General features: G+C 45.5%; 2 protein-coding genes across 3 annotated transcripts; both read right to left on the minus strand.

The window, feature by feature from the left end:
• Positions 1-340: 340 nt before the first annotated feature.
• Positions 341-5,680, minus strand: LOC118792707 (cell division cycle-associated protein 4-like). Of its 2 annotated transcripts, none has more exons than XM_036550612.1 (2): positions 5,583-5,680; positions 341-1,279 (listed from the first exon to the last, which is right to left on the minus strand). In XM_036550612.1, exon 2 carries the CDS (start codon positions 1,270-1,272, stop codon positions 403-405), a length of 870 nt encoding a protein of 289 aa, XP_036406505.1. In that variant the 5' UTR covers positions 1,273-1,279; positions 5,583-5,680; the 3' UTR covers positions 341-402. The 2 variants fall into 2 exon arrangements, with proteins under 2 accessions (XP_036406505.1, XP_036406506.1); XM_036550613.1 differs by lacking the exon at positions 5,583-5,680 and adding an exon at positions 1,747-1,906.
• An 8,853-nt stretch (positions 5,681-14,533) lies between these two features.
• Positions 14,534-15,578, minus strand: LOC118791762 (probable G-protein coupled receptor 132; the record flags this gene model as incomplete). The annotated part of the gene is made up of 1 exon (XM_036549189.1): positions 14,534-15,578. A coding segment is annotated over one exon (1,002 nt), but the record flags the coding sequence as incomplete, so codon positions are not given.
• Positions 15,579-15,746: the final 168 nt, after the last annotated feature.

Consider the following 15,746-nt stretch of genomic DNA (forward strand, 5'->3'; position numbering starts at 1 on the left):
TGCAATTCTCTTATACTTGTTCTGTTCACAATTTATGTAGTGTTTAAAATGTAACAATAAATTAAAAAACCAAAGCAATCCATGAGTAAAAAAATGAATATACAAAGGAATGAAACAACAAACATGAAGCTGACATTAAGAGACATACAGAAAGTATGTAAATGAAATTACAATGGTCAGCTCACTCAGTCTGGACCCTGGACAAACCAACAGCTCATCCCACAAGAGCCCTTGACTGAACTCACGTTCCATCCAAACACGCACACACACTCTCACACTCTCACACTCACACACTCACACCCTCACACACTCACACACTCTCTCACACACACACACTGGTGGACAGAAAAAGGTAAGGACGCAGGTATAAGTCTCTGTTTAAAAAAGTCTTCCGTTCCTCGTTTACGAGCCCACAATGATCTCCATTATGTGGTCCAGTTCGTTGAGGTCGGGTCGACAACTGGCGTTGGTGGCCATGGAGGAGGGGCCGTGAGAGGACAGGTTCTCCAGCAGGTCATAGGGCCCCATCTTGGATGCGCCCTGCATGCCTGTCAGCATGGTGTCCAGGTCATAGTAAGAGGCGTCCACATCTGAAAACAGCTCCTCCAGAGCCGGATCCGGGCTGGGGGCAGGGCTCTTGATCTCAAACGTCCCGTACACCTGCTCCATTGCCTTCGCACCCCCTGTGGACTCCTCATCCTCCCGCCCCTCTCCCGCTCCTCGGCCGAAAACTGCCTCGTCGACACCGTCGTCCCCCGGGATCGCCTCGGGGCCCTCCCCCTTTTCCCAGCAGGGGTCTGTGGTGCCCGTCTCCACGGCGACCGGGCACAACGCATCCTCGCCCCCTGCTGTCAGCGCCGCCCCCTGTGGGCGGCAGCCTCCGTACCCGGAGGCCGGGAAGGGCTCCGGGCCCGCGTCCCCGTGCTCACGTGGCGGGGGCGACGGCCGGCACAGCACCTCGGACGCCACCAGCCGCTCCGGCGGGCTCTGGCCGGCGCTGAAGGCCTCGGTCATGGCCTGCCAGCTGCCGTCGCGCGTCATCTCCTCCTGGATCTGCCGCACCGTGTTGGCGATGAGCACCGAGCGGCACAGGTTGGGCTCCACCAGCATGTGGCACAGCTGCAGCTTGATCAGGGACATGTCCAGCAGGCACTGGCGCTGCAGGTTGTAGGATGCGGTCGTCCTGGCGCCGGCCGCCGCCTCCTCCGCTGCCGCCGCCGCCGCCTCCTCACCGCCGTCTGATAGCTTGCGCTTGGTGCCCTTTGCAAACATGCTTGTCCTGCCGGGGGGGGAACCATGAGGAGGAGAGGTAAGAATGCGTCTGTGCATGTGTCAGACAAAGGAAGAGATAACAGCCACACAAAGAAACACAGAGAAAACAATGCACTTTAGTTTATTAGATTATTCACTACTGGTACAATAATTATTACTGAATGATGATATTATTGAGCGCTCTACAGCTTTGAGAATGATTTTGCAATTAACAGCATACATAAAATAGAAGACATACTATCATCTGTAAAAGTATACTATGTACACACACACACACACACAAACACACATATATATATATATATATATATATATATATATATATATATATATATAGAGAGAGAGAGAGAGAGACAGGGATATGTTATATATATTGTCATCAAATCTGTAACATACAAAAATCTGCATTATATATCCACACATTTAATCCATACATTGATGTTTGTTTTTTTTCTGAAAGTTGCAGTGCTCTACCTGTCCTGTCGGTCAGCACAGGCATTAACATAGCAGTTTCCTCCCGATCGTAGAGCGCTCCAGGGCTTTTTGTCCTAGTGACAAACAGCTCTTTCTCTGAGCTCTCTCTGCCTCTGTCAGGCCAGCCAGACATGCGGCTCCTGGTGAACGGAACAACCACACTTTCATCAGCCCCCCCCCCCCCCCCTTCCCGACCCACGGAAAAGTACAGAGTGTAACCAGTGACAGTGTGTCTCTCTCAAATCTCATTCAAGTGCTTAGAGCTGTGCCATTTTTTCCCCTCCTAATTCCCCCCCTTCCTCCTTCAAAGATTCGTCATAGGTTTTGTCGTGCAGGGACGGCAAGCGAAAACAACCGACCTGTTAGCTACCGGGATGCTGAACATTTGCGCATGTTTCTCGAACACACAACAGGGATGTAAGACAAGGCTGCTATTTTTACAGTCCTGAGACTGAGCTTCGGCAGTCACGCTTCTCCAACACCTCAGACACATGCCTTACAAAGCACAAATGTGCTTCATAACAGTCGCATTAATTCTCAAAAGTGTCCTTTATGGGTGTTGTACTACACCAATGCCAATGACAGGTTATTTAAACTGGCCAGGCATTTAACCCTTGATTGACATGTTAATCCATCAGAGCCTGCTACGAATGCTAGGCTTTGATCTAGCTGAACTCTTCATCAATTAGCTTTGACTGACCCATTAATCTGAATTTGCCATCAGCTGCAGCTCTCTTCTTTATGTTTGAGATTAGTTACTACAAGATGTGTTTACAGTAATAAGTTAGGGGAAAGTATCTGATATGTTCTCATCCAACCTTTAAAACAGACATGGACACTTCTACTTGATTAATGGTGCTACTAATTTTCCAGGTCCTGAAACAGTTAATGGAAGCAATAATCTTCATAAACTTCACTTAATACTAATCTGTGTAAGCCCTCTATCTAATGGGCTCAAATCAACTGAAATACACTGATGAAATGCCTTGGCTCATATCTCTCCTTTGGCACAAATACATTCCAACAGCCTATTCCTTTCCTGAAGGAACTACAACAGATAGCTGTCAACAGATATCATTTCCAGATCAGTATTCAATTAGCAACCAAGCCCAATCAACCAGGAGTCCATCTGAAACAAATAGTTGCACACATTAAGTCCCTAGAACCACAAATATGAGATACAGACCTGAAGAACCCGGGAAATTTGACTCTGAAAAGTTCAATGTACAGGTTCACAGTGTAGGTTTACCCTGATCTGGAATAAGAAAGAAGTAAAATGTGGACCATATTCTTTGGCCAAATTCACGTGAATGGCTGGCACATTTAATAGAAAAAGCAGACACACTCCACCCCCTCTAAGGCATTTCTGATTTACTGATATTGCCGTATGTAGTTCCGTGCTGAACAGTGACAGGCCGAAGCCGTTAACACACAGTACTGTACATACATCTAGCAATGGACAGAGTACCTCCAGGTGCAATGCCAACCAACAGGGTCTGCTGGAGCCAAAGAGCCACAAACATGCAGCTTGATTAGAAAGAACACATCAAAGTAACCAGCATGTCAAACCACAAAATGTCCACACTTACTCTGCACCTGTCTGAATGTGTGTATGTGTCAGAGATCTTCAGTCAACATCAAATAACAGGACTTCTAAGTGTAAATCTGTACAATTCCCCTAATGTAATATTTCCATGTACATTTCTTTTTACCTGTGCGTCATTATGTTATTAATCCAACAAACAGAGTAAAAATACACAAATCAAATATAAAAATCAATTATGAGACAGGACTTTTCTGTAATGGTGATATTCCTCTTTAAAAGCTAGCAGGACCACGGAAGAGTATTGAACCTCGTCTGTTATCTAAGGGCACCACACTGAACGTTGATACACTAGGCATGGGAGAGTCGGGATGAAGGCGTGGGGTTTGTCCTACCTGACACACGTGTGACACCGCAGCACAGTAGCGCCAGGTCAGAGCCCAAGCGGACATGTTTGCTGCAACAGCACTGCAAACTATAACCACCACTGTATGAGATGGGCTTTAACTGCATGAATACCGTATCATGCAGGCGATTAGTGACAGCGTAAGGCGATTAGTGAAATGGAAAACGTTAAGCGATCATTTATGAAAAAAAAGTGTTGTAATTAACACCGCCTCCCCGCCCGCCCATTCAGCCCCACAAACACGCTTGCGTCTGCCGTAACTCTGAAACTGAAGAGAGCGGTCGAATTAGACATACAACAATCCTCTCCCTCTTCCAGTGGTGTACAGGTTTTCAACTTGATTCACGGCGCGGCACCATTGTGGAACCCTCACTCGTCAATGCAGGGTCTTCCTTCGATTGACATAAATAATGCTCATCTGTATGTTTACTACCCATTTAGCTCTATTCAGCAGTGCTGTCTCTGCACTGAAACCTGTCAAATCTTTGCGCCTTTGATTATGCGGATCTAAAAACTGAAATGAAAGATTGTGAGAATGGAGGGGAATTTAATTAATCTCTTCTTATAGTTTGCAACAATGAGACTTCGGAAAGACCCCCGTGCGTTTCAAAAAACAACCACGACCCAAACTATACCACTGTCCTGCTTTATGTATCCTGCGCAGATTTTTTTTTTTTTTTAGAAAAAAAAAAGAAAAAGAACAACGAAAGGGATAAAATTTCAGCTAATAAAATTTCAACTTTGCAGTCGCAGTTAAAGGTTAAAAAGCGGAAGTTGGGGGGGGGGGGGGGGGGGGGGCTAACAGGGCATTATGAACCTTAAACAAGTCAACACCGCAGTAAATGAGAAATACATTTATAAAATGTTGAGGAAATTTATACAGCTACTAAATCGCTGCAGCAATCGTATTAGCTATATCAGTGGTGTTATGGCTTGCTAACTGCGGTCAGTGGAATACAAAACTCATGAAAGCAACTAGACAGAATGAAGAAATCATATTTGGCACTTGAAATGCTGTGGAGAGAAAGAACTGGGGAAAAACCTTCGGTTAACTTCATGTTTAAATGTACCCTTTCACCGCTTTACATGTGAGGTACAAAACGATGTTCCAACCCCTTTCGCAAAACCCGCTTCTGAAATTTAAAATGCCCCATCCCGTCGCAGTGCCAGCCCCTGAGCCTGTTAAAGTGGCATGCTTTATTACTGCCATACAAAAAAATACGAGCCCTTCAACTTGATCACCCTCCCTCCCCGTCTCCCTCCCAAAAACACACAAGCTCCACCCAGATGCACATTTCCCTCCCCCACAGCGCTGACGTTGTCATTATTCCCCTCCCGGTTTAAAAGTCTTCGGATTGAACAAATACTTTAAACAACGTACTGTACAAATGAAGCGAGTTAGTCGATGACTCGTTCAAAGCAATAGCGGGCGGACTATTTCTGCCAACTGGACCCAAACGTCTTGCCTGGACCCGCTGCTTTGTTCCCCTGCACAAAAGCAGAAGGAAAGACCTGCGGAGCGAAGGCGAAAACAACAAGGAGGGGAAGCCATTTTGAATTGGCTGGCTCGCTAAGTCACCCTCGCACAACTTTTAAGCACTGTATTAAACGACCGCTACAAGGGAGACGAATTAACCAGCTCGGCTGTTAAATCACTTAAATGTTAAACCATTTAAACGTGTCAATTACCCATGATCCACCAGACCGAGGAAAAATAACCACCCGTGCACTTCCGCATTGAACGCTTGAGTGTTCCGATACCGAGCGCTCACCCGAGTCCTTTCTCTGCGAAAGGAGTTTTGTTAAAATTAAGACATATTAAAGTGGTTAACTTACAGAGAGAAGTAGAAAAACAACAAAGCCCAGAGTACTTTGGTAGGTACTTACCCTTTGATTATATTATTCTCTACTGGAGGCGGTCATAAGCTCTTCGTGGGTAGGTTGAAAGTATTAAAGGTACAGTTCTCTGTGCGTCCCCGAAACTGATTGCAGTCGGAGCACGGCTATCAAGCGCCCAGCTGCGGCAGGAAGGGTGAAGTGGGCGGACACTAGCGTCTTGATCGACAGACCGTCGCTTGAACCGGGGAACAAAAGCCACATAGAAGTAACAAGAGATTCCAGCCAAGGGTTTCAGACAGTGGCACAATATGCGCTTTGTTTTTTTGCTGCTTTTTTGCGACTAATACGTTGCACTCGAAGCACGCTGAACCTAAATTTAAAACACTAGCAGTTACTGCTGCAATAGAACAGACAGTGAAATTAGTTACTGGCAGTGACACTCGCCAGAAAAGTGGCAGCTGTCATTTGGATGATTGTATAAAGTAAAATACCTACATTTATTTTTGCAGTTTAACCATAATCGTCAATGTTTTGCTACAAGTCACATAAATCAAATGCAATGTATAGCCAGTACAGCATAGATTGACCATCTCAGAGGTAGCACCCAAATATCCTATCGTATAAAAAATGAAAGATAGGTTGTCCAAGTGCTGAGGAATGTTGCAAAAACACTGATGCAGAAACGGTGTTCAAAAAAGTATGGTCACAAGCGATTAAATTCTTACCGATAACAGCAGGGGTGTGAAAATAAAAATCACCACATGTTAGTGACTGCAACAGTCCAGCTCACAGCAACATCACCGTTCCATTTGGGAATGATTTTTAAGGCTGTAGCCTCTATTTCTACAAGGAATGGATGCACAAGTAATTTATCAAGTACAGGTCCTAGAAATTTCCCCCTAACAGTTTACATGTATTTTTAAATGTCATACACAATGTGCAGGTTGCACAGCAAGAATTTTCAACTTATTTACTTAGAGCAATTGAGATGTGTGCCTTTTCTCAAGGGCACAAAAGATTCCCTATGATTCTTTGCTCTGGAGTTGAGGCTGCACACCTCCACCCTGCAGGCAGTAGTTCTGTCAGAAATTAAGTGTTCACCATCTGAAACCTCATGCTCATTTAGTGTAGCCTGCAAAACTGTCCAGCAGGTTCTCCAAAGTACCAGGAGGCCGAGACTCCGAACTTGGCCCAAATCAAGCTGTGTAGTGAGTTTTTAGTGTTTGCGTAACACACCCCCACCCCACCCCGACATATGTCCTGTCCTTGCCTGCTAACTCACACAAAGCACAGTGACAGCCACCCAGATGGGATCCCAAGCCACCAACTCCCCTCCCCCCGGCAGCTTGCATAAGGGGCTCCTCAGTGTCCCGCTTATAGGGCTACCCAACTTATATGTTGGGATATTTCGTAACTTCTGTGTTGAGTGACAGCCGGTGACATGAGCAATGCCTGTGCTGTAACCTGCTTTATTAGTTAGACTACTGAACAGAACTCCTACAGAACACTGTCTTGTGAAGTTGTACTGATATCACCATCAGTGGTCAGTAAAGTAGGTATTCGGCTAAATGAATAACATGTTAAGATTATAACCTATGTAAGCAAAAATAATGTATTTTTGAGGCAAAGCAAGTACGATAGCCTTGTAGACCGAACCAAGTGCAGGGTACAACAGTTCTAAAGAGTTGCACACCCAATGCTGAAATCAAAGTGTACTCCCCCCGCAGTGTTAGAGTAGAGATGTGGTTTTCTGGTTTGCACAGACAGTGTGGAGTGTTTGTCTGAGAAGGGGAGCCAACCTGATTGAGCATCTGTGCTGATGTTGCATCTAAACAAGGTCCATCTTAAGTAATGCTTTAATGGAGAACTAGGCTGACCTGAATGCTACAGGTGCGACTCTCAGAGTTACTGCTGCACCCTTGTACCCTTAAGTACCAAGACATTTAACCTCAGTGGGTGAGTGTAGTATCTAACTATTCAACCAGGTACCATGGGAAAATCTGTAAGTCACGCTTGGTAAGGGTGCCAACTAAAGGAAAGATATTGATCATACCAACATCATGGTAAATGTTTCAATTATACTGATTTATTTCAAACAGCACTAGGGATATCCAATCTGTATATTACATAATTTACATGCTAAGCAGACATCCTGTCCACGTGTGACTTTCATGGATTATATGTTTTACACAGTATCCAGTTACACAGCTGGATGTCTGCTGGAACAGTTCAGCTGAGCTACCTAGCTCAAGAGCAAACCCACACCTCTGGATACATTTTCAAGTTTCACATTTTCAAACTTTCTTTGACATAAGAAATTCCTAAATCTCATTGCATTCTCTCATGGAATGTTTGAAATTATGAGGGGTACAATATTACAAATTAATGGCAAGTTTCAGAAAAGCCATTTCTATTGCTAACTTTGGCTGACGGAGTCAACTGTAGTCTGCAGCCACAAATTACCCTGACCAAAATTCCTCAGAGGCAAAGCAACTGGGATCTTCACACTTTAGGAAAAGTGCCAATAAATGGTGACAATGCTATTCTGAACCTGGGGCTAGCTAGGGCCACTCCAATTGCTGTGGCTCATAGTTCCCAGCAGTTATTGGTTCATCCCCATTTTTGCATACCAAGATCAGGCCAGACTTGTCTAACAGGCTTGCCTGGGTTAGACCTGCGTGCATTATATTCCCTCTCTCAGGGCCCAAGACGAGTTCACAGTGAGTCATACCTTACAGTCAACAGTGAACAAGACACCTCTGATGCTTAGTCATGTTCCACACTACTTTTCATTTCTGGTGTTACTCTCTATGCTCCGAGTGAACTAAGTTAAAAGTGTTTTTAGGGAAGGTGGTAACACGTGCAAGGCTAATGTCATCCACTCCATAATGTTCTCCCTCAAAATCCACCACTCCTCTATTCTGAAATGAAAAAGTCAGTTACATTTTCAAGTTACATTTTCTTCTCATATATTGTGCTCTGTCAGCATCGTAACCAATGTATGAAATGGCAGTTTGGTTTTGTATCACTTAAATACTGTATATTTCAACATATATTACATTAAGTTTGTGTTCACAAAATTAATCTCAATATGTATACACTATGTCAGAATTTTATCATTTCAACACAGATTACTTTTTTGTCAGAGCCAAGCAATAGTTTTATCCATTGTTGATGCTGGATGTTTAAGCCACATTATATTAAGTCTTCCGAAGATGTGTAAATTTTCCATATTGTTCAAAATGATTTGAAGGATAGCAATTCAGGGAAATGCTAAATCAAAATTCCCCAAAGGGTTCCCTTCTCCAACTAATACTATCTGATATGATAGGCCTGCTGACTGAACAGGGCAGATTGAATCTGTGGTGTGCCATTGCTACCCGGGCAAATGTCAACAACTAACAATACTCAGATATACCTTGAACTCAAGGTATAGTCAAGGGCAGAAAACCCTGTCCAATCATCTTCTGTGCCTCTCTATTATAAAGTCTTTTCCGTGTTTGTTTAGAAGCCAGAGAACTGGGGTAGGAGACCTTTGACCCTGCAAAACAGTGGGGGAAAACAAGTTTTCTCAATGTAGCTAATGAGCCACCATAACCATAACTGCTAGAGTCATCTCATTATTGTATATTGATTGATGTGATTTAAGTCTGTAACAAAAATGCTTTCAGCATACAGTCAAAGCAAGTTATTCACAGGTAGAAATCATATATTCACCATACATCAATGCATACATGGTTGCATGACAAACTTAGCAAATTAATAATGATGCCAATATGATGTCATCTTACAACCATCAAATATGCCCATATTAGCTCACACAGACCAAAGAGGCACTCATCCAAACAAGTGCCTCCAACTGTCTCTTATATTCTGTTCAGAAACTTGGGCCTGGCTTTGAAAAGGCACCATATTTGTACCTGGCTACAATGGTCTGATGTACCTATTAGCCAAATATGATGAAATGCTGCATAATTGCTGCTGTACTGCATTAATTAATCAGACTGAGAATGTTTACATGAACTCATTTCTGGTTGGATTGGTAGAAGACCAAAATTCTCTGATCAGATATTGTGGTTTAGTTTTACATCGTTGGTGGCTGTGTGTGTGATATTACCCATGAGAAGCCAAACTTGTAAATGTCTGCAATGAACAGATAAGAGCTGTTGGCTCAATACGATGAAATAAATAAAACAAACCAGGGGTGAAAGATTTGGGCTTTTTGCCCATATTATATACCTCTAAATCGTTAAGAACCCTTTAATTTGAAAGACCAGTTTGATGAACATAAATGCACACTATACTGGATATCTTCATTTGTTTAAACTGACAGCTCCTCAGTCCTGCAATGGAATATTGTGATGTTACTGTCACTTCTTTGGTAGATATCATGATCAGTACCCACAGTGCTTTGTAACAGGCTACAATGAGCAGGTCTATACAGGCTAGACCAATGCTGAGAAGTATTAAGGGTAGTAAAGGGTTCATAGAAAGTAAGACAGAGAGGAAACAGAGCAAGAAGCAGATAAGAAAGAACGTGCAAAATGTTTGTTGGGTCATTTATTGTTTGGCCTAATGACATGGTATCAGAGTTATTTGTGTTCAAATTTGGTTAGATAATCCAGAGGAAGGGGGTCACAAACCAGGACCATTGTCATTATTTCTGTATGACACCCTAAAAAGACTGCCCTCCCAAACTGCAGCATTGCAGATGTTGATTTTCAGAATGTAGCCCCTCACAAATGTGACTCAAATGGAGCTCAGAGCACAGAGGTTGCAGTAAATGAGCTAAAAGTCTCCAAGTTCCCTGCTTCCCCTCTTCGGAGGATCCTGCATATATGTGCAAAATGAAACTAAAGATAACAGCACATTCAAGTCAAGTCAAGTCACTTTTATTTATATAGCACATTTAAAAACAACAGAAGTGGACCAGTGCTTTCCAGTCAAGACAGATGAAAACCAATACAAGTATACATAAATAAAACGAATAAAGAGTACAACACAAACCCATGTTGTTTGTCTTCTCTGAGTCATACAGGTGTTTCAAGATTGTGCCTTTGTCAGAGTGTTTGAGATGGAGATGTTACACTACGCCAACAGTGCACGAGAACTGTACGGTTTCTGTGGACAGCGTCTAACATGGCGCAAGCGCTCGTTCACATGTGCGCTGCAATTGTCATTAGTTCCTTCAACCAGAAGGGGGAGACATATGCCTGAAAGATCAGCGTGATATCACCCATTTGACCCAGTTTGTTTCGCTTTCTCAGAACCACGATGAGTTCTACCAGAGCTATTTGTTGGAGCCACATCAGCTCATCTGATCAAATTTCCTTTGGGAGGGGGGGGGGGGGGGGCACAGATAGTCATATCTTAAAAAAAAAAAAATAAATACCATGTAGACATCTGGATATAAGGAGACAACTGGGGGTGCACTGAGGTCTGTCTGGGATCTCACCCTAAGCACTCCCAGTGCTGGCCCTGCATACCAAATGAAAAATGTGCCAGAATCAGACATTTCCACAGCAACAAAGCTGGATACCCTGCTCTAACACACTGAAACTCAGACTGTTCTATTATTTCACCATTAGAGTGGGGGTACATATGGTTCTACTGCATGGAAACACCCATAGAGCAGGAGAGGTGCATCCTGGGAAAAAACAACGTGTGGCTCCGGGTAGCAACGCTCTCTGGCTCCCCCTCTCCCCCGTCTTGCTTTTCCCCCCTTCCTTTTTATCCCACCCAACACACGCACACACAGCCACACCCACAGGGCTGTCTGTCTCATGCTCAGTATCAGCAGCTCCATGGCAACAGGGAGTGCGATTGTTTTGTCCTTTAAAGTGGAGGTAGATGGATCATTGAGATGTCCACGATGTGCACTGAATCAGGCGGAGAGAGACTGTGCCCCTCTCCACAGCCAGGGTGTGCCCTCTTTTGTTGAACTGAAAGCACCACCCTCGTGAGCTTCAACAGCCGGCTTGGGCCTTAGTGTTTTCACCCACACATCCCTTGGACACCTTTAGCCAGTATATTGGAGGATTACCAGAGGCTGTTGATTGGAGCTTAGTGTGCACAACTACTGATTCTACAGATAAAGCAGGGGACACCACAGAAAAAGATAGGCGTTTTCTCCCTCCTCTCCACCCCCAGTCCCCACCTCCCCTCTTTCTGCCCAGATACAAGGAGCCAGGAAGGGCGTGGCTAATGAAGTCAGGTGAGTTGTGAAAATACCTGCTAACTGAACAGCGATCTGGTCACATGTCCTACAACTGACAGGTCCAAGACAAAGCCCCCCCCCCCCTCAGCTAACAGGGTGTGGACACTGTGCCCTGGCCTCAGATGGCGGTGGTGGTGGGGTGCCTCGCTCGGCAGGCTGCTCTTGTTGGCTGCAGCCAGGCGCCCCTGCTTAAAGATTCACTGGGGCCCAGTTAAACAGCGTGCACCGTCACTCGCGTGATTACTTATTCAGGAGGCCCGGGGCGAAAACAGAGGGAAGGCGCACCAGCTGACCACGCCTGTGTCTGCGCTGCTCCAGCCAGCCAAACGCAGCCCTGCAATCTGCCTAATTTGCCCCACAGGATTTTGATCATGAATCTGGCCGAGGTCACAGTCACGGCCGACAGACCCGACGTCATGGTTTTAGCCCAATGTCTTTTTTCCCCCTGATGTGACTCTTATGTTGTTTCTGCAATTGTTAGGAATTCTGTCTTTTTCATGGTGATTCTTTGTCTTGTTTTTTTAAGCACAAATACACTTTTTAGAAAAAGGTGTGGCCCTAATGGCTCTGAGCTGGCTATTTTGATTTCTAATTAAGCAGCATCTGACAGGCAAAGTGCTTAAATTGTAACCCAGCTGATCACCATGAGGGCTTTCTCATATATGTCAAAATATATGTCTTATGTCACATATTGTACATATAGATGTAAGACTGTGCATACCATAAAACACTGTATATGGTATCCAATTCATTGTTTGAAAGAGGCAATAATTGACTAATTTTGAAAAATAGGGAAATATTCTTCAATATTCAACATGTTTTGGATGTCATATTTTAACATGTATTATTCACATATATTATTTTTTCAAAGAAGGATGGACTCAGAACTGCTTTGTATTGAGGACTATTTAGAGCTTGGAATTTGTTTTTGAAAAGAACTGATACCACACAATGTACTGATGCAGGCACCGATGGATCTTGATGGCCAAAGGTGTTGCTTGTGCCGAAACCTTAGTCATTAAATTAAAAAATCAGAAGCACAAGAGGGTGTGTGGATTTTCTTATGCTCCTTCATTATGAAGGCGGTGTGTAACAACACATGCTCCAGTGACCTTTCACTACACCTCCACAGTGTATCTATCTGTATATCTCACAAACGGTGCATTGATGTGTGACACAGGAAGATGTCATTGTTACCTGTACATTTCACCTGAAGCAGAATGTCCTGTCAGTTCAAAAGTGCTTTCCTCCTCACTGTGGTGAGAATTTTACATCTTCTGCTCTACTATGAAGATATTTTTATGCTGAGGGGGTTATCTGTCATTATCAGAACCAAAAAATGTCACCTCTGCTATCTGGTGGTTACCCCAGCCATTGAAATGCATGCTTGCACATGCATGCATATACCATACAGACAAATGCTGACTTCCTCTGTCTGTAGCCTTGTGACCCCAGCCATGATGCATTGGACGACAATTTTCACACTCACCTACGCCCACCTCGGGTCTGTGGAGTGCGATGATGTTCAAGTCTTGGTTTCACCGCCTCGCCACCACCCGAATGTGAACATGACTGCTCTGTGGCCACCGTGTGCAACAGCTCAAATTCAGACTCAGATTCAAAATTCCCATTGGTCACCTGCTGCAGGGGTCTTGCATTCTGCTGCCCACAGACGTTCTGACCCTTGAAGAACAACAGAGGCCACGCAAGACTGAAATTGTTGCTCCCTGAACTCTTTGGAAACGTGTGAATGAAAACCAGTGAAAATGGATGACAGCGCTGCTGACTGCTGAGGGCTGGGAGGTGATGGAGGGTGAGAATGTAAAACAGCACAGTGGTCATTATGGAGTTGTTGCGGGCCTCACATTCCGTCGTATTTTATTTACGCTGTGAGCCTCTCTAGGGTGTCATACCGTCCTGTCCAGATCTGGCAGCAGTGCGGCATTGTGGTCAGGAAACTGAACTGGAGGGTGGGTGGGAGGGTGCTGAAAGAGGCTAAAGATAGATACCAATACAACAAGTGAGAGACTAATAACCCACAGCAGAAGGGTATTTATTCACACTTTTTTGAAAGGGGGAACATGCATTTTCTGTGAACTTTCCGTGAATTTTTTTCTTTAGTTTTGAAGAAGTATCTAGTTCTTAATGTGTTACACTATGCTAAAACATATCAACATCCTGTAAAGTACTCTATCTACTTGTAATCTTCACTCTTTGTAGGTGACATATGGTTCTACATGTGGTGTACAGAATAACAGATCTAGTATTGTTGTCATAAATGGTTGACTAATGGAGCATCTATCTGCCTGTCTATCTAAAAACGTATAGGTGCATATTATAAAGTAATTTAAACACAGTGGTATATAAGCTCACGCAATTGCTCTTAATTTACAAAAAAAGGTATCTGTCTTGAAGACATCATTAAATATTAATATTTCCAACATTAATTGGATATATCATATTCAGTGGCATGCTTGCCAAGCCAATGAAAGCTGTCAAGTCCTATTTATCACATATAAATATAACAGACACATTTCCCTCAGCAACCTGTGGTAGTGTGCCACATCCTGAATAGTCAGTATCTGTCTCCTTTTGATGATAGTTTCACAAGTGTCTGGAATCAACTATTGTTTTTTGATCTTTATTTTATTAAAATCTGGACCAATTCTCAGCTGCTGGTTGACCACTTCTTCACAAGCAAGCGGAGGGTGTCCTCCAAACCCCCTCCCGCCTCCAGGATGGTATCTCCCAGAGTGGCAGTGGTCTCCCCGTGTGTGGGCTGGTAAGCCTCCAAGATGGCTGCTTGTGGCTTCGGCGCGCCCAGCTCACCCATCGCCATGGGTGGGCGCTGCGTCAGATATGTTCCTGGCGTTGTGCATGTTGTGCTGGCTGGCGCTCGTGCCCCCAGGTCGTGGGGTGGTGCAGTGCCGGTGGAGGCTGCCCAGAACCTGCCGGATCTCCTTGCGGATGTTGTCGCTGGCCAGCACGTAGAGGATGGGGTTTGTGGCACTGTTGATGGTGGACAGCCCCAGGGAGATGGTGTAGGGCGTGTAGATGCTGGTCACCAGACGGCACTCGGCCTGGGGGGAGGAGTCCAGGTGGTACATGACAGCACGCAGCAGCAGGATGGCATGGTAGGGCCCGAAGCAGATGAGGAACAGGCCGACGACAGTTGCCGCCAGGAGCTTCACCTTGGCCTTCTGCCCCGGGCGCAGCCCTGGGCTGGCCTGGACATTGGCCAGCACGGCGCGGTTGGTGACGGCCAGCACACCCAGCGGGATGAGGAAGCCCACCAGGAAGCGGGCGTAGTTGAAGCCCGTCACCGTGGCGCTGCTCCGGGCCGGCTCGAAGCACCGCTTGTCGCCGGTCCCCGTGTCCCCCTCCTGCATGGTGAAGACGGGCAGGTGCCCCGCCGCCACCACCAGGCAGATGGCGCACGTGACGGCGGCCGCCAGCTTCTGCCGCCGCAGGCCGCGCGACTCCATGGCGTACGCCACCGCCACGTAGCGGTCCACCGACACGCAGCACAGCAGGAAGATGCTGATGTACATGTTGGTGAAGAAGACGTAGCCCGTCACCTTGCAGGCACGCGCGCTCCACAGCCACTGGTGGCCGCCAGCTACGTAGACGGCCCAAAGGGGCAGCGTGCACAGGTATGTCAGGTCGCACACGGACAGGCTCAGCAGGTAGATGCCCAGCACGTTCTTGCGCCGCACCTGGAGGAGGGTCATGTAGACCGTGGTCAGGTTGGCCGGCAGGCCCACGACCAGCACCATGCTGTACAGGGCCACCAGCGGAACGCGGTCCTCGCTGTACGGCAGGGTGCAGTTGATGCCGTTTGGGGGTGTCGTTCTTGGCTGCGTCGTGCTTGGCTCTAACATGGCTTCGTCCGGAAACATCCAGGATAAGGAGACTGATGGAGAGAGAAAGTAATTGGGAAAGAGAGAGAGAACAAGACAGATTTAAAGGTATACCGACAGTACTGATATCTTCTG

Source organism: Megalops cyprinoides, chromosome 17, assembly GCF_013368585.1.
Source record: "Megalops cyprinoides isolate fMegCyp1 chromosome 17, fMegCyp1.pri, whole genome shotgun sequence".
In the NCBI taxonomy this organism is placed as follows: Eukaryota; Metazoa; Chordata; class Actinopteri; order Elopiformes; family Megalopidae; genus Megalops; species Megalops cyprinoides.

Excerpts from the sequence above, each read along its gene's own strand:
- LOC118792707 (XM_036550612.1), bottom strand. The coding sequence starts at position 1,272 with ATGTTTGCAAAGGGCACCAAGCGCAAGCTATCAGACGGCGGTGAGGAG.